This window comes from Dicentrarchus labrax, unplaced genomic scaffold (genome assembly GCF_905237075.1).
Source record: "Dicentrarchus labrax unplaced genomic scaffold, dlabrax2021, whole genome shotgun sequence".
In the NCBI taxonomy this organism is placed as follows: Eukaryota; Metazoa; Chordata; class Actinopteri; family Moronidae; genus Dicentrarchus; species Dicentrarchus labrax.
In genome coordinates, this window is record NW_026136722.1 from 23,247,227 (window position 1) to 23,273,215 (window position 25,989).

General features: G+C 39.2%; 2 protein-coding genes across 2 annotated transcripts in view; one reads left to right on the top strand and one right to left on the bottom strand.

The window, feature by feature from the left end:
* Nucleotides 1–264: 264 nt before the first annotated feature.
* On the top strand, nucleotides 265–12,195 carry LOC127355785 (phosphoribosyl pyrophosphate synthase-associated protein 2). The gene is made up of 11 exons (XM_051386991.1): nucleotides 265–381; nucleotides 2,255–2,415; nucleotides 4,638–4,690; nucleotides 6,678–6,744; nucleotides 6,862–7,034; nucleotides 7,248–7,363; nucleotides 7,977–8,032; nucleotides 8,362–8,510; nucleotides 8,690–8,760; nucleotides 9,805–9,951; nucleotides 10,776–12,195. Exons 2-11 carry the CDS (start codon nucleotides 2,333–2,335, stop codon nucleotides 10,932–10,934), a joined length of 1,074 nt encoding a protein of 357 aa, XP_051242951.1. The 5' UTR covers nucleotides 265–381; nucleotides 2,255–2,332; the 3' UTR covers nucleotides 10,935–12,195.
* An 887-nt stretch (nucleotides 12,196–13,082) lies between these two features.
* LOC127355736 (neurabin-2) overlaps nucleotides 13,083–25,989 on the bottom strand; it is a 31,923-nt gene continuing 19,016 nt past the window's right edge. The window contains exons 8-15 of the mRNA XM_051386845.1: nucleotides 25,224–25,328; nucleotides 24,753–24,888; nucleotides 22,134–22,274; nucleotides 21,986–22,039; nucleotides 21,663–21,794; nucleotides 21,402–21,499; nucleotides 21,222–21,318; nucleotides 13,083–19,803 (exon numbers count right to left, since the gene is read on the bottom strand). Of these exons, the coding sequence (XP_051242805.1) occupies nucleotides 19,750–19,803; nucleotides 21,222–21,318; nucleotides 21,402–21,499; nucleotides 21,663–21,794; nucleotides 21,986–22,039; nucleotides 22,134–22,274; nucleotides 24,753–24,888; nucleotides 25,224–25,328 (817 nt within the window). The 3' untranslated portion in view covers nucleotides 13,083–19,749. The remainder of the gene's footprint in view (nucleotides 19,804–21,221; nucleotides 21,319–21,401; nucleotides 21,500–21,662; nucleotides 21,795–21,985; nucleotides 22,040–22,133; nucleotides 22,275–24,752; nucleotides 24,889–25,223; nucleotides 25,329–25,989) is intronic.

Below are 25,989 nucleotides of genomic sequence, written 5' to 3' on the forward strand. Positions count from 1 at the left end.
CGTCATCGTCGGAAATTGAGCACACTAGCAAACCTCCATGTAAAAGTGGAATTTTAGTGACTAAACTTTAATGGGAAAAAACTCCGCTTAGACAAAACACAAAACTTCTGTATGTATTTTGAAATAAAGCGTCAGAATTGAAGATAATGACTTACTTCTCTCTGAATATTATATTGTTTCGGGATTTACAAAGAGCACTTGAATGCATATTGAAAGAGCCCTTTTCTATTCTCTGGCCTGTGATTGGTCGACTTTGTCCGTCCATCAAAACTATACATTCGCAAGCAGTCGGAGTGAGGGGAACAGGTTGAAAAGAGCAGGAGGCTTGTACATTCAAATACTGTTGGTTGCAGATTGTAACCGGACCCAACACACAAGCTGGTGAGGAGTATTACTGTGTTTTGCTAATTTTATAGTCGTTATTCTAAGTTTTTGCTCGCTACGCAGATACAATTGCTTTCCGACGGATGAGAAATCAATTCAAGAGCTAACGTTATGCCATGGCAAGATTATTTCTCCCGAGCTATCGCGTTAGTTGTGTGTCAACGTTAGGTAACGCTATCTCGTGATGCTACAACCAATACAGTTAATATTAGCTGACGTTCATTTATACTTTATTTGTCTAACTGCTCTCATGTAATGGACATTTTTAGGACGTAGTTTAACCTCTTAACACGTCAATTCTGGAATAACATGCAGCATTTTAAACGGCAAAATCCTGTGTTGTCCTACTAGCTTAGCAACATGAGGAAGCTAATGTCGTTGGGATGAACGCTAAACGTCAATCTCCTATTTAATGTCAAAGTATTATACATATTAACACAGAGTATTGCCCCCTAAAAGACGATTCGCAATGCTAAAATATATTTAATCTAATAATTAATTACCCGTTCAGTTATTTTAAGTGGCACATATTCTGGTTGCACATGGTGGCTTATGGCTGCATATGGCATCTGGTGGCAGCCTTTGTGTTTGCTCTCTGTTATTGTTCCTCAAACCTCCTCAAATGTATGTGCAAGCAGACCCACCAAAACCTTTTCTTTCTACAGGCTCTCCACACTGTAGACTGCATGTGCTACCAGACACACAACACACACACACACACACACACACACACACACACACACACACACAGCCTCATAAAGCATAACAGACTGCACAAAAAGTGACAGAAAATGAAAGCTCACCCTCAAAACTTAAGCAGTAAAGTCATAAATCGATCACTGGCTTTCTAAAGCATAATAATGAGAAGTATGAGGTCTACAAGTAACGTGTGTTATTTGTTAAGTTCAGTAGATTTGGATGGTTATGGTGAAGGTGGAAGGAGCAGTGAAGACTGATGGCCCTTCACAGTTAAAGCTCATGAACTGTTTTCTGATTGGTTTCAGTGGGCATACACAGTGTTTATTAAGGATCTCCTCATTGATCCTAACTATTGCAAATTATGCATGTTCGGTTGCACTTACAGGTTAAAGAATTAGACTTGAAAGACAGGGTTCCCATGTTGTCCTGAAAAACACTGAAATTAAGAGAATGACTTGTAAATGACCAAATATCCTGGAAATGAACTATGTTGTCCTGGAAGTTAATTGTATTTTAGCCCTGCACTCAGATTGCCTTCATATGTAACAGTTGGTAGGATAACCTGTGCAGTATGATGCTTCAGAGTGGGTTTACCTGACATGGAACATGCTTCTTCTTTTAATAGACTAAGAGGTGACGAGGAATTTTATGTAAACAAATTGTACTTAATTTGAACTGTTATTATGGGCTGTGGCTAAAGTATTGTTACTAGAAAAGGATTTCTTAAAAAGAGTGGGAACCCTGAAGGAGGAAAGTCATCCATTCCCCTCCAAGATTTGAGAGAGGCAGACAATATATTGGGTATGGGAATACAGAACCCTGTCGACTGCAAATAACATAAAGCTTCTTCAAAGATTGAGAAGCTTTATGATTTATGCTCAGTTGAAAACGATATGGCTGCAATAGTGTATGGTAACATTATGCTGTCCTTCGATGTAAAAGGAGAAGTTCATGAATAACTTTTTGCCTGGTCAAGCTTTCAGACAGAGGTTGCTTTAAAGAACACAATGCTGCAGTTTGTGCTTGTTGGTAACTTCAACAGAGTTTCCTTAGAATAAGAAGTTAGATTACATTAAATAACAAATTTAGACTGTTCCTCCTCTGGTTGAGTTCCCAGAGTTGACACGTTGATTTTGAAGGAAGTAATCGCTTCCCCCTCTCTTGTCTGCAGGAAGGGCTCAGCGCAGCGTGGGTGCCCAGGGATCCACTGCCTGAGTGTGGGGAGAGCAGCGGCCGACACCCCACAGACATGAACCACACCAAGGGCGGCCTGGTCATCTTCACTGCCAACTCCCACCCCTCAAGCCGCGAGCTTGGCAAGAGGATCGCAGAGTGAGTACAAGAGGCATGGATGATGTATTAAAAACATGCATAACTATACTAAGACTTTTTAGATGGTGTGCATATGATTCAGATTTCGCTCCAAATAGGACGGATAAAAGATTTGAAACCTGGACAAGGAAAGTACTTACAACCTATCTTTCTTTTACACACAAGGGTACACTACAGAGTTTCAAGTCTCTGCAGGACAAACATGGCCTAGAACATAGTGACTTTTTCAGATACCTCAAAGTACGACATTATTTTAATCAGAAGTGCAGTCTTACAGATTTATCAACAGTACAATTTGAGTTTCACAAGATCCTGAATTCAGCCTTTAAGGCAATACCAAATAAGTCCATTTCGAAATTGTATAGTGCTCTTTTTTTCGCTAAGAATGAAAACACGTTATATATTAAAGATAAGTGGGGAAAAAGAAGCAGGAATAAGGCTCTCTGAGGAAACTTGGGGGCAAGTTTGCAGCTTCCAGTGGACCTCAACTGCCTCCACGGAGTGGAGAGAACACTGCTGGAAAAATGTTATAAGATATTTTAAGACGCCTCACCAGGAAAAATACAATAATAATTAAATAGGAGCTGTGTGTACACACACACACACACATACATATACTTAAAAAAACAAAAAAACGGAAAAGTATCTTATGTATCTACTTTTTCATTTGCTGAAATATTGAAAGAATGTATGTCATGATACTGCCTTTTCCAAATAAAATATAAATAAAAAATAAAATAAAAACATGCATAACATGGATATAATGTAGGCAGTAATGCAGGCATATAGGAGTGGCTTTTGCAGCTGTTGATTGTATGAGAGATTGTACATACTTTTCACTTTTGCTTCCTGAAAGCTAAGTTTGTATGTGCTGTGGCATGCTTCAACATACGTATAGGGGTTACAGTAATGTAATGTAATATAATATAACCAGAGCAAGCATTTAAAACATCAAAAGCTTCACAAAAGACAGTAATGATACAGTAAAATATAATCACTTTACAAAACCTTTTTCCAGCAAGTGAATTATCTCATACACAATGACAGTGTTTCCTGCAGCTTGGTGTCAGTGCCAACTAAATGTCTGCATGGCTCAGTAGAAGATATTTCTATATTTCTTTTTCTTGATTTGACCTTTTTATCCAGAACGAATGAAAAATATTCAGTCATTTTGTAATAACTGAGCATGGCCGCCTAAATCTGCTGGAAAAGGGTTCAATTAGATTTTTTTTATTTTCTCAAATAATTTGCCAAGAATCGCCGTCAAAGTAAAAAAGTTATCTTGTGCACTTTCACAATGTCAATAAAATCAGTTTGGTTTTAGGGGAAATCATTTTAAAGGATTACTGTAAGACATATGAGAACCTCCAGTTTTGGAGAGATGTTATGGTGTTTTTCATTTACAGGATTACTTTGAATTCTGCTCTCTGTGCTTATTAAACAATTTGACAAATGAAAAGCATAATGTGCAGGTATTTGTGCTGGAAACATATTCTAATGACACATATGTAGTACATATATGTACACATATATAAAAATAACTTTTTGTCATATTTGCTGAAACTTTCCCTATATCCTGACAGTAGTACATGAGACAGAGTCTGTGAAACAATCAGGTTCCTCTGGCTCCTCCTAGAGCTCCTAATGGTATTTACGAGAATCTACCGAGCCTCAACGAAAACAACCAATCAGAGCCAAGAGAGATATAAAGACACTTTGGGTTGGAGTAGGGAGTAGAGTGACTCAACATAAGCAACTATAGTATCTCTGAGTTTTTTTTTTTTTTTTAAATTAAGAAAAGACTAGCAAAGATGTTGCATGATGACTTGCAACATCGTCCATATTTCATGGTGTTATGTGTACTTGAAATACAAACTATGCACTTGTGCACTCCACAAGGACACTTGAGTCTGTGCACGTTTATAAAAACAAATGGAGTATTCAGCTTGGCTTATCACACACTACATTCCATGTGTGTGAAAGTCACGATGCAGTGTAACAACAAAGAAATGCCTGTACCTACAGTGTGTTGTCATGTATATCTTTTACCTTTTTAAATGTATGTTCTGATGTTATTGAGAAAAATAACACAAATGTTTTGTTTTTTTTATTCTCTATGACATGGGTTAGGGTTACTGTAAAATTCTCTCCCATCATGCCAATAAAGGTCTTCTGACATTGAGCTGAACCTCTGACTCTCTCTGTCTTTGTCTCTCTCTCAGGCGGTTAGGGGTGGAGCTTGGCAAGGTGCAGGTGTACCAGGAAGCTAACAGAGGTAAGATGTTTCCCGATAGGGAGTGACTCCAAGTTCAGTATCAACATGTTTACTGCTGGCAGTAAGATATAAAATAGAATTTAAAACGGAACACATTTAGTTGAGAGAGAGATATTTTGGCCTCATTTTTTGTACAGTGGGAGGAAGTGGAGATGCCACGTCCATCTTTTATGTTTGAAAGGTCAACAAATAATGCAGCACAGTGATGTTTTCCAGCAGTCGCCCAATATGTAATTAATCCAGCACACTAATAATGTAATAAAAATGGGAATTTTTCTTGAATCACAGTGTCATACCAGCCACACATTGTAAGTTATCCATGAAATGAAAGCTTTACTCAGCCCTACAGTACAGTGCTGTCTCACCAGGTTAACTGTTCAACTGTGTGTGGCTGTAATTAGAGCACAGGCTGTATGTGTAAAGTAAGAAGTCTGTTACATAACATAATATATAATATTGTTTACTGTTATAACACTGTAGCCTTTACCAGTATTGACTACAGATTTACTGGTTTAATGTTAGGGATGTATCTATACACTCAACCCACAATTCGATACAATTCACAATACTGGGTGATTTAAAAAAATAAATTAATTAAAGCAAAATAAGATTGAAAACTAATTATGGCTGAAAAACATTCATTTATTTCTCTTATTACTTATTTTTTTATTCTTGAGGTAGGGTATGAACAGTGCAAAACAATGCCCTTTCTTTGTAATAGTGGAACTGATGTCTTCGTGCCTTGATACAGCTACTGACACAAGTGCAAAGTCTAAGGTAGATGGCACCCTCTGGTCACTACTGCAAGCCACAGTAGCTAGAAAGCTTATGGTCTCATAATGGGCAAGCATTGCATTGACAGACAGAAAGTAAACAATCTCTGCTTATACAGTTATGTTAAGGAAAATTACCATTCGCTATAAAAACATATTAGGTGAGACCAATCTATGTTTCATTGCTCATTTTATGTGTAAAGTCTGCTTGTTTAATGTTAGGAACGCACAACATGATTTTTTTCCTGTTGATAGGATAACTGATACAACAAGCTTCTCGACAATGTCTTTGTGTGTTTGGGTACCAAACTTAATTTTCTTGCAGTATATCTGGTCAGTACAATGCATTTGCCCGCAGAATACCGATTCTCAGGAAGACCTTTCAAACGGTCACTGCTTGCACCTGCTTATCACACAATCCTGATGCAAGGTAGACAAAACAAAGGGCGAGTATTTAACGTAATAGATTAGAGTTCATGCTTTTGCAAGTACAGGCAAGAAAAACTGTCTGAAAGGGAGAGATCTGTCTAAAAACACATGGTGTGACAAATGCTTTGGAAAACAGTCAGAAACCAGTATGTGTATATATAATGTGTGTGTGTGTGTGTGTGTGTGTGTGTGTGTGTGTGTGTGTGTGTGTGTGTGTGTGTGTGTGTGTGTGTGTGTGTGTGTGTGTGTGTGTGTGTGTGTGTGTGTGTGTGTGTGTGTGTGTGTGTGTGTGGTGGTGGTGGTGGTGGTGGGTGGTGGTGGTGGTGGTGGTGGTAGTTGTAGTAGTTGTAGTAGTTGTAGTAGTAGTAGTAGTAGTAGTAGTAGTGTAGTAGTAGAGGCAGTAAGAGGAATATTCCACTTCATGATTATTCAAAGTTTCTTGGCTCCCAGACTGCTGCTTGCATTAACTATCGACACATTTGAGCTGATGGCAGTTCTGTTTCCTCAGTGTGTCTGCTGGACATTTGTCTCTCCCCAGGAAGCATTTTCTTTTCTAATCTCTCTTCCGTGGGAGGCACATTTTTGGAATACTAGCATCTACACTTTCACACAGTGGGGGGTGGGGGGATGCGTGTGAGAGGCACAAAGGGCTCAGATAGCCCCTCTAATGAGACTGACAGGCCTCGCAGGCTTTGTCATGAGGCAGGAGTGTGCGCATGAACGTGTTTATGTGCACGCGCTTTGTTACTGCTTCCCTCGTTCTCACGTCCCCTTTGTTTCCATAGAAACGCGGGTGCAGATCCAAGAGTCGGTGCGAGGCAAAGATGTCTTTGTGATCCAGACAGTGTCCAAGTAGGGAAGAACACACACATAATTGAACATTTTAACACAGTTTTCCCCTGAAACATCTCACTCATATCACACTTTGTCATTACTCCCCTCTTTCTCTCCATCCCTCGGCTGAATCAGAGACGTGAACACCACCATAATGGAGATGCTGATCATGGTGTACGCATGCAGGACATCCTGCGCCAGAAGCATCACAGGTGTCCTTCCCTACTTCCCCTACAGCAAGCAGTGTAAGATGAGGAAGAGGGGCTCCATTGTCTCCAAGCTCATTGCCTCTATGATGTGTAAAGCCGGTAAGTGGGAGAGGATTGCTTATAGCATGAAACAGGAGGATGGAACGCAGGAAGAGACAGAAAGCAATGGTCATTTCTAGTGTTTCTGTTAACTTGTAACATCAGAGAGTGTGTGTACATTGTGGCAAACATTTTACAAATTGTTGTAGAATGGACATCTATAACTATATTAGCTGGAAGCATTAACATGTCAAACTGACCATGTTTGTGCAGGTCTCACCCACCTGATTACCATGGACCTCCACCAGAAAGAGATTCAAGGCTTCTTCAACATACCAGTGGACAATCTGAGAGCCTCCCCCTTCCTGCTGCAGTACATACAGGAAGAGGTAAAATCACATGCATACACACACACACAAGATCTGAAAGGACCCACATTTGGTTTCTCACCTTTGTCCCTTCTTTTCCAACACATTAAAGCTGCAGGAGGTAACTTTGATAAAAATAGTAATATGAGACAGATAATCTGTTAGAAAATCAGGTTCCTCTGGCTCCTCCTAGAGCTCCTAATGGTATTTATAAGAATCCACTGGGCCTGAATGAAAACAACCAATCAGAGCCAAGAAAGATATAAAGATGCTTTGGGTTGGAGACTTGAAGAGAGCTGATTGTTGAGTCTCATTCCCAGGGTCCCAAAGCGTCTGTATTTGACAGCGTGAGAATGAGACTCAACAATCAGCTATCTTTCTTGGCTCTGATTGGTTTTCATTCAGGCAAATGCCACTGTGGTAAGCTAGTTAGTGGGACATGCTAATGTTTGCAGCTTACATTTGAGCAATAAACACTCTAATCTGTTCCTCTAACCATAACTCGACATGTGGAGAAATTCACAGCTGCCCAGCTACAGTTGCTAAGCTATATTTAGAGTCACTGTTTGGGGAGGGTTAGGTGAATAAAAATCTCGATGATTAACTTGTATCTTTATTTTCTATGAACCTCCAGATCCCTGACTACAGAAATGCCGTGATAGTGGCCAAATCCCCAGCCTCTGCCAAAAGGTAGTCTCTCCTCACTCGCTTATGGAATCACCTTCAGCTGTAACTCATTATATTATATTGTCAACTTAAATGTTAATCATGAACCTATGCTCTTTCTTTCCCCGAGGGAGTTAAGGTCCTAAATTGTATTTATGTAGCAGCACAGTCTCTCTTTTTTTAATCCTACCACACGGGGGAGCCAAAGTCAGAATATTTTATATAGTGATTCATAGTTTTAAGAAAATGCATAAATGTTTATGTATATTTCTTCTTCTTGCTCTTAAGGCTCCAGATGAAGGGGGCACAGTGAGTCGTAGTATCTGAGTTTTCCTCTCTGTCTGGGTGTGCAGGGCTCAGTCGTTCGCTGAGCGGCTGCGTCTGGGTATAGCAGTGATCCACGGTGAAGCTCAGGACGCAGAGTCAGACCAGGTAGACGGGCGACACTCCCCACCCACAGTCAAGACCACCGGAGCCATCCACCCCAGCATGGAGATACCATGTAATATGAGCACACACTAATTAGCATAAATCCTGTAACCAACATACGACAGAATGTATTATGTAATGTTATGGTCTGCCACTGCAAATAGCACATAACCTAGAGAGGTGCTGCCTCTAGCTGAGTTTAAATACAGCCATTCACTGTTTCTCACGGTGTGCTTCTGTTTCTGTTTCCAGTGTTGATCCCTAAAGAGAAGCCTCCCATCACTGTGGTTGGAGACGTAGGAGGACGCATCGCCATCATAGTGGTGAGAGCATACAGTGTGACTGTGGGTTTTAACACGGTTTTGGTTCTGCATTTGGAAGAACAAACTACGTTTACTCTACTTACTGTGTAAAGTTGCACTTTGTGCTTCATTTTAAGTCACAGCAATCACAGAGGAAGAACAAGAGTCGCATGAGAAAGTCACAATAAACTTAGAGAACAAAAGAAAGCGGCCAAATCAGCAGAGAATAAGCAGCTGCTGTATCTGCAGCTGCAGGAAGACAGAGCAGTGACTGTCTGCGGACATTCTGTAAGAGACGGAGGAAATCCAGTCTGGTTTTCCATTGAAAAGGCTAAAGAGAATAGCTTAGTTTCAGTGGCTGTTGCTACGTGAGCAGCTAGACTATGAAGTGCCATACACACAGTAAATGACAGATAAATTGTTGACAGAGATCCAATATCTTTTTCATGATGCAACCTCCTTTGCAAGATTACAAAAAACATTAACTTAATTTTACTGTGCTTTATGTGGACTACTGTACAGGTGCACTGACTGTGGATCAGGCTGATCCACACTCCATTCAACATTTTGTTTTAATTATATTCAATTCAATTTGTATAGCAGGGGGGGAGAGGAGGGAGAGAAGTAGCAACAACTACACTAATAGTAGTGACTGATGATGATGAACATGAAGAAGATTATATTGAGGAGCATAAATTTGTCTTAGTTTATTTATCAGATACATGTAGAAATCATTAGAGTACAGAACACTCATGTTAAAAGATCTGTTGAATGTCCATCAAATTTGTCTGAGGATGCTTTAGAAAAACCCGAAACCCTGATGTCTCATCAGTAATCATTTTCTTGTGTGTGCTATTATACATTTTTACAAAACTGTGCAAGTAAGATTTCTTTAAAGCTGACAGTATTTTGCTGGTGAAAATAAATACAACATACGTCTTTATAAAGTAAGAATCTGAACTCAAACGTTACCCAATGCCTGTGGTGGCATCTTCTCACCAGAGGGCGCCATTCTACTTTTATAGGTTGAATGCTGAAAGTTGATCAGGTCTGTTTGTCCTGTAGGATGACATCATCGATGATGTCGACAGTTTTGTGGCAGCAGCGGAGACGCTGAAGGAAAGAGGGGCCTACAAGATCTTCGTCATGGCAACCCACGGCATTCTTTCCTGTGACGCCCCCAGGTTCATAGAGGAGTCGGCCATTGATGAGGTGAGTTTGTCAATCTGTCCTTAAACGTAACAGTATTCTGGTGTCATACTTAAAGGTTGTATACACACAAAATTAACTTGCCACTAGAGCACCAGCATCTCAGACCAAAACAATACTACAGCTGACCAGAGTCCAGAGACAAAACCAGTCATTTTGCCTAGCTAATAATCGTTTGAAAGAGATTTCAAACTGGACTCAAATAAGATGAAACTTAACAAAACCGCCTTTGTTAGTCTTTCCAACAATCACAGATGCTGGTTTGGTCAAAATAAACCCTTATTCTGGGGTTTTCACCTACTGGAAGACAATCAGACATAGTATTTTAAAATGAAGATTCACTTTTGTTTTGCTGTTGCTAATATGGCAGCTTTTGTTGTAGCTAATCCTTGGGGACAAATTTTCTTGTCAAAGTACGTCCACTAAATGTGCTTGTTACCACTGACAGGCTCAGATTGTTATTCTGAATGTCTGACAGCATTACGGAAAGGATCCCTAAAGAGATAGACTCTTTGGTTAACCAGAAACAGCTGTAATATCGCCATCACTCACCAGACCTCCATAGACAAAACCGGTCATTTTAGCGTGCATATTATTGCAACATCTTAACTTGCAGAGTAACTGCCTTTAGTCAGTCTTTCCACTGTTCTGACAATCCGCAGCTCTGGTTAGGTCAAAATAAATCCTTAATTCACAGACGTTGATGATTTAAAACAGCAGTTTCTGTCGCTCTTCCAGCTGCGATAGCAACACAGGCAGAGGGAGTGTTTGTGTGTGTGTGTGCGTGGTCTCTTATCTCAGCTCTCTCTTTTTCTCTCCTCCCCCAGGTGGTGGTGACCAACACGATACCCCACGAGCTCCAGAAGCTCCAGTGTCCAAAGATCAAAACAGTCGACATCAGCATGATCCTGTCGGAGGCCATCCGCCGCATCCACAACGGAGAGTCCATGTCCTATCTGTTCCGCAACATAGGAGTGGATGACTGAACAACCTGTCACACACACACACACACACACACACACATACCATTTGCCTTCAGATCTCTTCAGAAACATTGGGGTGAATGTCAAACACTGAAATTGTATCATAACATACAAATATAAATGCTAACCCTTTCCTTTGAGTTCAGCTTAACATAGACGATGACTGAACATACACTCCACTAAGTAGTCTTGTTCCATAGCTGTGAGTGAACACACACATTGCTTACCCTTCCAATGGCTGCCCTCTTGTCAAACAGTACACACCTCAGTTGTGTTTTTACTCTCATCTCTCTGAGTCACCTCTGCTTCTTTCTACATTTTCCTCCATATGTGTTAACATAGAAATTAATGTGGATGTTAAATCTTAGTGTTAGAACATGATATTTGTGAGCATTGAATGTCTCTTGCAGTACAATCTCCTTTTATTAATAGTATCCGAAAGAGAGTCAGTGCCTTCTACAGGACATACTCCAAACACACAGGCCTTCACTGCTCCGACATCCAGCTGTGTGTCCGCTAACAGAGCTAATTCAGAATGAATGCAGGAATATGCAGGTTCAGAGTGCATGTTTAACCCTCCGTCAGGTTTTTGTTTATTTATGGTAGTGTGTGAATGTTCTACTAATATAGTTAGTCAGCTAGCCATATGTCTGTGTGGTTGCCATAGCACTTAGATGCTGATCTGGTGTCAAATCTACTAACCGCTAAACTGAACTGGAATTAATACAGCAAATATTTTCTCAGTCTGGTTAATTGGATTGTTAGAAACATTTTATGACAGTGCACTTAAAAACATGTCTTCATGAGTCATCCATATAACATTGTGTGCCATTGTTTTAATGCCTGCATTTTCTATTTGTTCACGTCACAAATGAGCAGTTCTCTTCCAGCTCGAGGACTCGGGATCAAAAGCAACTCACAAAAAACCTGATTTTCTTAATCTACCAGTTCCACATTAGAACTCAGTTTTACTCTCTGGGTAGAAGTGGAAGGTTCTTATTAATCATTTGGAAATGGGTAAATGAATCCTCGATCCTGAGATAATTATGAAAGAGACTGATGAATTTACACACATTCTACCTGAGTTTCAAAAAACAAGAATTTCCAAACAGCAGCTAACGCTAGGAAAGTAAATTGAAATGTTTTTCTGATACGCAAAACTTGACTGAAGCAGGTCTTTGTCACTTTACCAGATATGTTCCAAAAATGTTTTGTATTTATTTTCAGCACTTAATATGAATAAATACGACCTAAAAAAGGTAAAGACTGTCTTGTTTTGTAGCTTCCTATTTGTATTTCTTGCAAGCACGCTGATGTTTCAGCAGGTAAGTGATCAGTGATCATCAGTATGTTAATTTAGAATGTTAGCATGCGTAGACTTGGTGATTAACATAAACCCAATGTCTTAAACCAGGTGATCTGACCTCATAAATCAAAGGATTGCCAAAGTTAATTACAATTCATCCTGAGGGGAACATCGTTTAAGGAGAATTATTTTCATGGGAACAAGTGAAGTTATCTCACTAAAAACTATAAATGTCAACCATGATGGAGGTAAAGTCAAGGGGTCACCAAAGTCATTAAAGCTGCAGTAGGTAACTTATAAAAATAAAAATTGCCCATCCTAACGCTATCAACTATCTTTCTTGGCTCTGATTGGTTGTTTTCGTTCAGGCCCAGTGGATTCTTGAAAATGCCATTAGGAGCCAGAGGATTTTTTTCACAGATTATCTGTATCACTTATGTCAGAATATAGTGAAATATTGAAAAACTTTCTTACAATGACTTATAGAATTTTTTTTCCTGTCACATTGGCAGAAATGGGCTTCCATATTATACACTAATGAAAACAACTGCCAATAGATCCTCTTACATTTTACACACTATGAATGCAGGACTCATATAAAGTGTTTTTACTTTAATGTATGTGCTATGTGTTTTACAAAGTAAAAGATCTGAATATTTCCACCACTGCATGTAGCTGTCGTTCCTGGATACAGACGTCTTTTCTTAAAGACAGCAGGTTGAGATCACTGTACTGCACCTCTTCCTCCTCCAGTACTCTAAATATAGAGACAGTCCGCTAGGGTAGGGTTAGTGAACACACACATCCAAAGGAAGAGAACAGTAAATTGTTAAATCAAGTTTCCCTTTTGTATTTCTTGTTCAACATATTTTTATTTATTAATGCTGACAGACAGGTATTGGTTCAGACAAACATGGTGGCATCAACTAAAGAACAGAACCAGGCAGAGAAGGAAATCTGTTTCAGACCCGAGACACACTCAAAGGTCATCTTACACACTGTCAGATTGTCCTGCTCACACTGTTTGGCACCACTACGTAGACATCTCAATGTATTTGAAGAAGCTAAGCAAAGGGTTAATATTATAAAAAACTGAAATCACTCCAAAATGCCATGAAATTTGGGTATTGGATTGTAATAGAACAAAGCAGATGGAAAATCCCCCCCCCAAAAAAAAAAAACTAATTTAAAAACTTCCTGTAGTGCTTTTGCATTTTTAACCTTTCCTGTTCTGTTATTTTTCCAGTTTCTTAAAAGTTGGTTTATGAACGCAAGCTTATACTTAATCTATGCAACAGGCATCTGTTCTACTACTTCTATCTGCTCTGGCTGTTAAGTGTTTAATGACCAGTTACCTCTGGTTACAGGACAGAATTTGACAGTCGTCCAGTCAGGTTTCCACCCTGAGCATTGAAAATAGTCATCGCATCAAGAAAGCCAAAAGTCAGGGTCAAACTAGGCCTGCAAGCAAGAAAAACTGGGTCCTTGGTAGGGCTGCAACTAATTAATTCCTGTCATTGTTGATTAATCTATCAATCATTTTCTCCATTAATCGAAAGTTGTTTAGACAATGAAATGGTGAAAAACAATAATCACTGCTTCCCCAAGGTGACATCCTTAAATTTCTTGTTTTGTCGACAACCCAAAGATATTCAGCTTACTGTCATAGAGGGCTAAAGAAACCAAAGAATTTGCCCATTTTCTTGTAAAAATTAATCAAAACAATTAATTTATTGTCAAAATAGATGTCAGTTAATGTAGTAGTTGACAACTAATCAATTAATTGACTAAGCATTGCAGCTCTAGTCATTGGACATAGATAATCGTGTCGTCTGCATATACCAAAACTTTTCTCAATAAATCAGTTTTGTCAAAGATTGCTTAAAGGGGACCTGTGTGGTGTTACTCCTCAAAACATACTGCGTGTGGCCTTAAAGGTATCTCAACTACAATTACTATTAACCCTTAAGCAAGGCACTAAACCCTCTCACCTGCTCCAGCAAAGCTGCTCAGAGGCTACCAGGGCGTTTCAAAGGTCATCTCCCAGAATGTGAAGCAGGGGGAAAGAGTGGAGTTGGATTATCATTTAAAATATGGGTAGTAATGACCAAACACTGAAAAATGTCCTGGTGAAAGGCATCGATCTGTCTACAATCTGTAAAGTTAAATGCTGTCGAGCTACAATCTGTCAGCCAAAATGGCAGTCTGTCTGTACTGTACTGTACTCAGTGGCAAACACTCCTTAAACACATATTTCTTTTAATGTGATGGGCAGACATGAGGAGTAACAAGTGTGATAGTCAGCTACAGCTAGCGCACATCTGAAGACTTTGTAAAGGCAAAAGCAGCACGTTAACTAATAGTCTTAACAAGGCAAAGTGATCACTCACTGTGGTTAGATTTTAAAGCTGCAGTAGGTCATTTTTTTTATCATTTTTTTTGTCATATTTGCTGAAACTTTCACTATATCCTGACAGTAGTACACAATACAGATAATATGTGAAAAAATCAGGCTCTTTCTCAGCTCTAATTGGGTGTTTTTGTCCAGGTCTGGAGCATTCTTGAAAATACCATTATGAGTGCTAGGAGGAGCCAGAGGAACCTGATTTTTTAAAGATTATCTGTCTCACGTACTACTGTTAAAACACATTCAAAAATGTCAGCAAAAATGACAAAACTTTTTTTTTTTAAATAAGCGTTCGTTAACGCTACTGCAGCTTTAAACCAAAAGTGACCAGCAGGACTTTGATTTGTTGGTAAAACAGCATTTGTACAGCTCCCATTGGTTTGACATAGAGATGAAACTGTAATAAAAATACTTAAGAAATTAAAACACTCAAAAGAGTTGCTTATGGCTGATTTTCATTCCTTTAAAAATCTCCTTTGTTCTCTCCATTGTTCCTGTCCAATTGGACCATAATGTAAATATACTGCAGGTTCTGGACAAATACTTGGTGTCTTTAAAAAAATGATCTTCCATGAAAACATCAACCTTAAACTGTAAGTGTGTGGTGTCACTCCCCTTTGTCCAATTCAAATATGCTTCTATCATGATATCTAATCAATCCATCATTCAAACTGTTGCTTTAACAGCATGACATATTTCACCATATATCTAGAATGGAGAGTGAGACAGAGCAGAAAACAAAACATGACCATTGTCTGTTGGTTAAAATGTCTCATACTCCTGTTTGTGGCTCTTGAGTTGAGCAGCGCACAAACTTTGTTCCCATGAGTCACTGAAAATTGAATACACATGATTTCCTGTAGGTCGGAGGTCAAAGGATGCCTCAGGGGGACATGTCATTTGTGTAGGTGTGAAGTATACGGGGACAGATTGGTCAGCGCAAAACAAGTTGAGAACAAATACCTTGTTTTAAAAGGCATTAAAACAGTGAACCAGAAGAAGTTGGTGTTTTGGAGCAGCTCGGTCGCACTGTGTGCCACTGTGACAAGCTTCTACTAACAACAATTATCAATTTATGCTACATTAGATATTCATTTTCACGACTATCCACATATTTGTGAAATGTATTCTGTGTTTGCAAGATGGCAAAGAAGAAAATATTTTATATTAACATGACTACGGGTCTACAGCCACACCAGTGGCTCTATTAAGGCTGCCCTTAGGCAATTCTTTGAGTTAAATGCTAATGTTAACATGCTAACATGCTCACAAAGACAATGTAAGCATGCTGATTGGAAGTACAATGTTTTAGCCTATCATATTCAATATTTTACTTTAGCTTGTTAGCATGTTAACATTTGCTAATTAGCACTAAATACAAAGTTTAGCCGAGGCTAATGGGAATATCATTAGTGGTGCTAGAGGATAATTCATCCTGAGGGGTGCATGAATGCCTGTACCAAACTTCATAGCAACACTTGAGAAGGGACAAATTTGAGCTGCGAGACTGTGGCTAAAATCAAAAATGGCTGCCTGATAGAACCGTTTTGTGATTCAGTGTTTTCAATTAATGCAACCTTATAAGAGCTTGCCAGCAAGCTATATGATCTCAATAAGCACGCACATGAACTCGTAATAATCACCACGGTGAATGATAACATTAGAGCAGCAAAATACACAGTTAGCCCGTTTTAAACTTTGTATAAGTTACTGGTGTGTGAACACTGTCCTACTGAGCACCATTTTTCCATCCACGTGCAAATATGAACCTCATATTTGGAATATCAAACAGTCATCATGAACCACTGGATAAAAGTCAAATCAGAAATATACAATCATATTGTATGAACAGAGACTGTACTGTAACTGAAGTGTCACAGGTCCCTTCAAAGGGAATGGACAAATGTCTTCCCCCGTTATTTCCAAATGAAGACAGTTCTGCATTAGCCAATTTAAAAAGTCTTGGAGTAGTAGGCTGCAGTGGGTACATTTTCTTTAAATACCTTTTTGTCATGTTTATGGACCTTAATAAAAACAACCAATCAGAGCAGAGAAAGATAGTTGATTAAGTCTCATTCCCATCTACTCAAATACAGACACAGATCAACTTTTTTCAAGCTACTAACCAAGAGTGTTGGTATTTGATGCCCTGGTAAGCTTTACATCTTTCTCAGCTCTGATTGGTTGTTTTCATTCAGGCCCGGTGGATTCTTACAAATGCCATTACTGTCACTATATAATGAAAGTTTCAGCAAATATGACAGAAAGTTATAAAGTTACCTACTGCAGCTTTAACGTACAATCTACAGTAAGTCACTGATATTCCCTTCGCTAGTAAAATATATCTTCAACATTTTAACCAAACAGGACTTATTTTTTGACAAGAAATAACATTTCTTTGGTTACTTTTAACAATTTTCTTTCTGCTTAGTATTTTTAAAATGCTTGTAATTTACCCAAATGAATATTTATATAAAGAAACTTGTTGGGAAAAAGATAAACCTGATGCACCTCCAGTGGTTCCTAAAAATGATCTGACCTTTAAAGACCACAGCAACACTTCTGTATTCAACCCATTTCTGGACGATGTCAGGCATGTATCACTAACTTAAGTTCATATTCTAAACGCGTAATACTGGCACTGGGACTTTCTACTCTTCTCCTAATGCAAGAGATGTGGAGTGTGTTTACATGCACACGGTTTTTTGAATAACACTGTAGCTCATATCCATGTGAATGTCTAGTTCCACAAACATCTCACAGAGGCAAAACTCTCCTGGTAGTACGTAAGCAAGGCTTCATTAGCTGATTAGAAAAGACAAATACTGATCAAAATATCAATAAAAATAGAACTGGCAAGGACTACTATCATTCATTGTATTGTATTTAACACTTTAAGGAAGTCAGTAGGCTAAAGTAGCATACATAGCTACAGGAAAATCAGAAAGGCTAACCAGTTTACCTAGGTCACCAGCTATTAGAGCCTGACTGAGCAAAGTTGAATTCTATAAGCAACTGGGAAGCTCATTCAGAAATTGAACCACTCTTGAATACACAGTACTGATATTGAAATACCACTGAATCATTACACTAAAATATTTTACTTTAAGTAAGAGTTTAAACCACATAAAGTCAGAGGGATAGTAAAAAATGTGAAGAATTCCAATGCTATAAATTCAGTGATATTCAAATGTCAATAATAAATATTCAGTAGTAGTTAAGTTTTACAATTAGGTATACAGTCGTTCATGGAAAAAAATCAAAATTATTATGACCTTTCTTTTCTTCCGTATTAGCCAGTATTATCGGTCAAAGAGGAAATGGTTCTGAAGTTCCAAAAATAAAAATTGAGGTAATTTGGAAACACTGTTAACATTAACTAGTTTGTCCACCAGAAAGCACTGACTATTTATTTTCCAACTAAATGCTTAGTACACGTCTTGGTCATAATTCTTTTCTATTAATCAAATTTAAGCGTCCTTAAAAAGGTCCAGTGTTTAGTAACTCTGTAATATAAATAACTGGCTTAAAAATCCAGTATTGGTCAAACATTTTTGGCACTTTTGCTTATGCTTACTTCAACTAATGAGATTTTTTCTTGAGCAGTTCTGCCTCCAAAAAATGTTTGAACAACTGACACTACAAGTGCACCTCAAGAGATCCTGTTGTACATATCAGCAGTTTCTGAATACAGGAATTAACTGAATATTTTCAGTTCCCCATGTAGCCTGAGCTTACAAAATTATGCAGTGAGTGCAAGTGGAAGCTGTACACAAAATAGCCTCAGAATACTAGCATATTCTGGTGTTTGGTGACCCTGGATAAGAGGAGATTTCTGAAAACCCTGCACCAACTCAAGAATATAGCACATGACTATCCTGAATAACAGGATAGTTGGTGTGCATGTAAACCCACAGATACTGTAGTAGACACCAACAAATATACACCATTAGAAGCTCTATAAGCACATTAGACTATTCACACCCTGTTTGCCATTGATGTTGATAGAAAAGAGATGAAACAGGCAGAGTCTGGACTACTGAACTAGTTCACCCTCCACTCACTGCACTGCCTTACTCTCGGATATCAGACCACTTCATTCCTTAAGCCATTTAAACACTTTTAAATACATGTATAGAATATATACAAACAGTATGCCACTAAACTTCTGCCTGATTCCTTCCATCGCTTGCAGAGAGTTAGGCTAGAAAAGAGAAACCAAAGGCTGGGGTGGGCGTTTTTGTTTTTTTCACAGTTTTTGTCACTGATCTGAAATTTGTCGGCCATCTTGTTTTACAGTTTTTATTACTTAACTATCAGCAAGTGGTGGTTGTTTCCTTTACAGTTATTTTTTGTTGTGTGTTACTACCAGGTTCCACTTTAGAATTTGTGTTGAGTCTTGAGGTGAAAAAACCAGGTGGCCATTTCTCCTTTGCGGTTTTTGATTCGAATGCCATACAACAGAAAGCATGTTAGTCCTCTTCACAGGAATCCAGTCCAGTCGCAAACAAAACAAAAGAGGAATGGTTCCGCAACCACCTAGTTCGAAAGTAGTACAATGGCAATCAAATAACCTTTGTCCTTTCTCATTTGTTCTGTTTAATTCTGCATTTATGCCCTCTGTCACTCTATAAAGCACTTTGTGACGAGCCTGTTTAATAAAAGCGCTTTTTCAAAATAAAATTGAATCAATAGTAGAATCCCGGTAGGATACCGCTGTTGACGAGAGGAGAAGCCAAAACAGATCATCCACAAATAAAGTACAGGTTGTTGAATGTGATTTCTGTGTTGATTGCCAAGCCGGTTGCCAGGAAGACGCACAAGGAGGATTCTGGGTATTACAGAAGGTGCATTCTGGGATTGGTTATTGTCTGACAGAGCTGTAAGCCATTGGCAGATGTCAGATGTGAGGTTGCTTCTTTCCTTGTTGTATGTCGCCCTCCTCCTCCTCTCTTTTACCATTGTCATCCCTGTTTATTCTTTTTTTTTTTTACTACCTGTCCGTGCAGTAAATGGTTGATTGGAATAAAATACAGTCCAGGTCAGAATGAAGGCAGAGCTCCTCCTCTTCCAGTCACAGACAGGAGGTAGGACGTAGCAGCAATCTAGGAGGGTTTGGGGGTCTTCAGGGCATCCACTTTGGTCTCCAGGTCTGTAATCTGTGGAAACAACAACACAGTGCAAATAAATAAATAAATAAATAAATAAATGAGTTCGGTCTAGACGTGCTCTATTTGAAAAGTGTCCTGAGATAACTTTTGTTATGAATTGGCGCTATACAAATAAAATTGAATTGAATTGAATTAAATACATTTAAACTACGCTATAATGCGATCAGTTATTTCAACTCAAAAAAATGTGTTGAAACGAATTATATAAAAATTTTAAGTAACTCAGTTTTAGTAACAGAAACATTCCTGATTAAGCACAGATTACTAGGTATTTTGTTTTCACAGTCCAAATTAAAATTACAAAATTAAGTCAGCGTCACTTAAAATTAGCAACGCTACTTTATCAAGAAGGGTTTGAGTTAGTTTTACTTAAAATTTTCGATGTAATCAGCTTCAACAATTGTTTTTGTTCAAATGAACTTATCTGGTTTTACAATGATAGGCTCTATTTTTGTTGCGCACGGTCCATCGGGGTCAGGTTTGGTAATTGCATGGCTAAGCTCACCTGGTGCACCCAGGGTGTTTTTTTTACTAATTCAGTGTTTTCTTTTCCCTGACGCTTGGCTGTTGTTCTATTAGACAATTTACTTTACATTTACTGTTCTTCACAGAAGTGAATTCACTGCTTTTTGGATGAAAATGATCTGACAATACAACCACACTTCTACCCGCATTATAATTAAAAATGCAGAGCTTTAAGCAACACTTTTGCCAGCCAGAAGATGATGACTCACACTGTTGTAGCCCCAGTGACACAGAGTTTTGGAAATAGACACCGGGGGAGGACTGGCAGGAACAGACAGTCCTCATGGAGCTATTAGAGAGAGAAGTTCTACTTGACCTACGCTTTGTCATGGGACTGTATGAACTGTTTTCAAGTCTCCAACATGCCTGAGGATTTGCAATGTGTAAAAATATTTGCAATGTATAAAAATAAGAGGACAGAGGATGGAGCCTTGGGGAACACCACAGGTCAACAGGGCCACTGAAGATGGAGCATCACCAGCGACTACTGATTCTGTTGACAAATATGATTTAAATCAGTCTAATGCAGTATCCCTGATGCTAACCCATTTTTCAGTGCGATCCAGTATCAATTGCTGAACTAAGATAATGTAGAATTAAAACTGAACAATCAATAGCATTAGCTGTTAGCAAAGGCTCATTTGATTGCTTAAATTAGGGTTACGAGAATTGTAATTTTGATCAATGGACCCTTAAAAAAAACCCATGGTAACCTTTTAGGATAAGTGGTGCATTGATGTATTGTACCATCAATTTAAAGGAGAGGACTGGGTGTTTTTATAGAAATAAATATAGAAATATTAATATAAACAGATTCAAATGGGAAAAATTGTGTTTTCTGGGGGGAAAGCACCAGAGTGGTTAAGGTTTGTATTGCTGACCTTTTCCTGCAGGTTATCTGCCTCCTCTTTGTGTGTTGCCTCACTCTCTTCTTGTGCTCGACGCTGAGCCGTCTCCTTCTTCAGGTACTCAATCTCCCTACAAGGCACACGTTTACACACATATTAAAGTTTGTGTGTCTTTTACTCATTCTCTCAAACCTTTAATGTGTTCTTCCTTACTTCTGCTGGTACTCTTTAATCAGTCTCTTGGCTTTGCTGTATTTCCTCTCAAGGGTTTGGTACTGAGACTGGGTTTCCTTCAGGTGTTCATCCACTGCCTGGAAACACACACAGACAGACACAGACAGACACACAGACACAGTATATGAAAGTAAAATAAAATTTTTGGACGAGCTGTTAAATGATGAGAAAATATACTTTATCCATTCATCCCTGATGGTTGCCTCCTCGCTTTTTAACGTTTATTCTCTAGTAAATTACCTTACACAGGGACTGTGCCTCCATCCAATAGCCCTCAAGTTTCTCCATCCTCTCTTTACTGTCCCGGATGTTTTGCTCCAACTGAGCGCGCTCCATCCGCCAACGCAACTTATCCTGCTCCGCATGAGCCAGCTGGAGGTAAGGGGTGGGAGCGTGGCAGGAGGAGGTGGTATGTGGGAGGTAGAGCCAGCGTTAAGTCATTTTTCAGCCAGCAAAGGAACTGATGTTATGCTAGTGTACATTCTCCACTGCAGTGTAACCTGGATATTGCAGGGATTTCATTTATGCATGTTAAGAAGAAACTGAAACTTAAGCGGCCTCACCTTCCTCTTTAACAGCTGGATCTCCGCCTGGGTTACTGCATGTTTAATCTGGAGCTACAGACAGAGACAGACAGACTGTATGAAAGCAAAGATGAAAACAACCCCCCAGAAAAGAATTCCAGATCCAAATGCTCACAACCACATATACCTCCTTGAATTTGTGGGCTAGCTTCTCTGGGTCCAGCTCCACAGGAGACATGTCCTGGTTCTCCGCCAGGTCAAAAACCTCAATAGAGTTTGGAAACACTGGACTCATCTCCTCTTCCTCGTCTGTTGCATATTCACCCGTCTGCAAGTAAACAGACAGAGATGGAGAAAAATAGAGATATTATATTTGTATAATATTTACAATATGTTATGGGGACAGAATTAAACATTTGTTTCCAAGAGTTAGATGAGAAGATTGATATCACTCTCGCATGAGTGCGGCAAATATGAAACTACCGGTTAGCTTAGTGTAGCACAAGGACAGGAAACACTTGTAAATAGCTAGCCTTTCTTTGTCCAAACAAGGTAGCTTAATTTCGTATTACGTCTTGTTTAATTTAGCTGACGTTTCCTGTCTTTGTGCTAAGCTAAGCTAACCGTTAGCTGTCTTGATTTTCAGACACAGGAGTGAGATCGAGTAAGAAAAGAAGCGTGCTTCCCTAAATGTCAAACTATTGCTTTAAAACATTTAAAATCAGACCACAGTTAAAAATCCCCCTAAAGCTAACTATTTCATATGCTACATTTTGATTGTTGAAACTGCACAAAAACTAAAAGTAAAAATGACACATGGTTTTATGTGTGGATACAGCCGCTGAGTGAGCTGGTACTGGTGCTGGTAGGCAAACTTTGTTACCTTCGGACCTCGGACAGAGATGAATTAGCTGTTTCCAGTCTTTGTGCGAAGCTAAGTTCACCACCTGCTAGCATTAGCTTCATATTTACTGCACGAGACATATGGTATTGAGAACGCAAATAAGCGTAGGCAAAAATGTTCCCGTAACAGTTTATATAAAGGTTCAGTGTGTAACATTTAGGAGGATCTATTGTCAGAAAATGAATATAATATTCATTGCTATGTTTTCATTAGTGTATAATCACCTGAAAATAAGAATCATTGTGATTTGGTTATCTTAGAATGAGACGTTTACAGACACAGCGTGTCACCTTCTGTGGCAGCAGCCATGTAGAACTGGCAATGTGTCTACAGTAGCTCCAAATGGAATGGCGTGCGTTTTTTGGCTCGTTGCGGCCACCATAGTTTCTCCCACATGCTCGGAAAGAGAGGTTGAAACGAGTGAGTTGCAATCTGCAGCTACACCGCTAGATGCCACTGCTCCTTTAAATGTTACTTTCAGATCGCAGTCATACCAAACAAAGTTCAGACTCAAGAGCTGCACTTTTTTTTCTCTTCAGAAGTTGCTGTATAATTTCATTTGGAGGAGTATGTGTCATATAAAGTGGTACAAATGGCAACTAGCCTGGAGCAGACCACTGAGTATGAAATTACAAATTAAGTGAAAGAAGCAATAAGCTCCTGCTGGCAGTTGTTCAGATCGGACCGTTGAAAACAACCACTGCCTGCCTGTCTTCCACTAAAAGGATTCACACAATCAATAAATGTCTGCTAATCATCTGTTTCCTTCTCCTCTTCTATATTACAAAGTAAATTGGCTTCACATTAACTTACAGCCACCATGTATTTCCAGGTTGAGAACAACATTATCGCAGACAAAAATGCATTAACTAAAATTTAGCTTCATATATTATATACATCTTTAGCTTTGGTTACACTTGTGTATTCTGACACAAAGACGAGCTAGCTCTTTGACTGCATTTATTATTAGACTGAGAAACTGACAAGTGACAAGCCACTAACCAAACTATTTTCGGAGCATTTATAAATAATATTTATCTGTTTTTCTATTCAATTATATTCAAAGGTAGGAAGTAACCCGTCCCATTTAAATTTCATATATTTATTTAGTTGTTTGCCTAAGGATTTGTCTAAGATATTAGAATCAGCCTTAAAAAGAACAGAATATAAATCACTCTATGATTTGAACATCTAAATTTCCAGATATATCTCCACGATCTTGATCTTCTCGATGGGAGCTACGTCCCTGGGGATGATGAATTTCCTAATCTCACTAGAGAACCTCATTGACTGTTATGATGTAATTACAGGGAGAATTTACATTCCGCCCACTGACCCCAGTGTTATGATGAATGGAGTAATTCTATACACTTTGAATAGTTAACTTATGATTTGCTTTTATTGACTCAGGATTTTGAACCACTAACATTTAAATGGTTTCTGTTGTAGAACCCAACTGTTTGCTACCCTCTCTGACCACAAGGTGGAGAAATTGGACTGGGTTTGAAACTACAGGCCACGTGGTGGCCCACAGACCGACATTTTGTCACACACACACACACACACACACACACACACACACACACACACACACACACACACACACACACACTATAACCCTCCTCTCTCTCTTCATCTGTTCACCTCGCTATTGTCTTCTCTCTCTCAAACCTCCCTCTTTTGATTTCCTGCAGCTAACGAAGGCTCATACATAAGCTGACAAAGCAACATCAGTTGGAGATGTTCTGAGTTACAGTAATGACTGTGGCTTCACAAAACCAAATGCACACCAGAGCACCTGGTTGTATTCAGACAAATTTGACAATGGGAACGTTTTTGGAGCTTGTGTTGCAAAACACAAAGCTGCTGCAGTGCATCATGTATGTTCGTCTAAGCACGCACCTCTTCATCATCGTCCATGTACTGTTTGTATCTCTGCTCCATCATCTCTCTTTGCCATCTCTCCTGCTCCAGAGTCTGCTGGATGAGCTGAGCCACTTCGCTCTGCTCCCCGGGCTTCTCCCGACCAATCACAAAGCTGGAAAACATTCAACACATCCATCAGTCAAGTTAATGTGCTGAAAAACAGACACACACACAGCAACTGCAAAACTGAGAACATTTCACACACACGAACATTATCAGAAAAACTCACACTGTAATAACCTGAAAACGTACTGTAAAATGCACCAAACCTGAGGATTAAAGCTCATACCAACCCAAAACTATATACAGTCCAAAAAACCCCACACATTTTGTGTTTATGAAGCAAAACAAACATTTGAATATGTTCTAATAAAGTGTGTGTTTGGAGGAGTGTGTGTGTGTGTGTGTGTGTGTGTGTGTGTGTGTGTGTGTGTGTGTGTGTCAGACCTGACGGTGCCGGTGGTGTTGCGGAGGACAGAGGCAGCGAGGCTCTGAGTGACGCCAACCAGGCTGGTCCCATCAACCTCCACTATCAGATCATTTACCTGGATCCTGCACACACAGAGAACACTGCATGTGTGAAAATGAACAGACACAAAGGACAACATTTTCTCCACTGTCAGAGAGCGTGTGAAGTCTTTAATCTGTAGCTTTAAGGTTGGAGGGAGTTTTCCCTTACAGTTTTTGCCTGACCACTTAGATGTATGTCTTGTGGAGCAATCTCCTATATCTTTTTCCTGTTTATAGACAAATCCAGCTGCCGCCATCACTGCTACAGTAGAGTGGAACTATACTGTACATATCACATAAACTGACAATAACGCACCGCTTCTGTCAGCGCAGTGTGGAGTGAGCTAATTAAACCTAGCAGGAATTACTTGCTAGCTTATCAAAACTCATCAAACTCCAGGATTCCCTGTTTTATTCGGTCCTCTTGTCGGCAAGCCGCTCATAATGCAAACGAAAACTGGTGTCATTCAGCAGAGGCTTGTGGCTTTTGCTCTCCGTTTTCAGTCTCAGTTTGGTGTTGGAGCAGCTGCTGACAGCACAGACAGAAAATGTGTCTTGTCTGTTGAAACTGGACTAAATTAACGTTTTGTGACTTGAATGAGATTTGTATACCTACAGGTATATTTGTAACTTATAACCGCGTACAGGACGTGCTGTAGAGTTTTTTGGCAGAGGGGCCAAGAGAGCCTTTACATATAGCTGA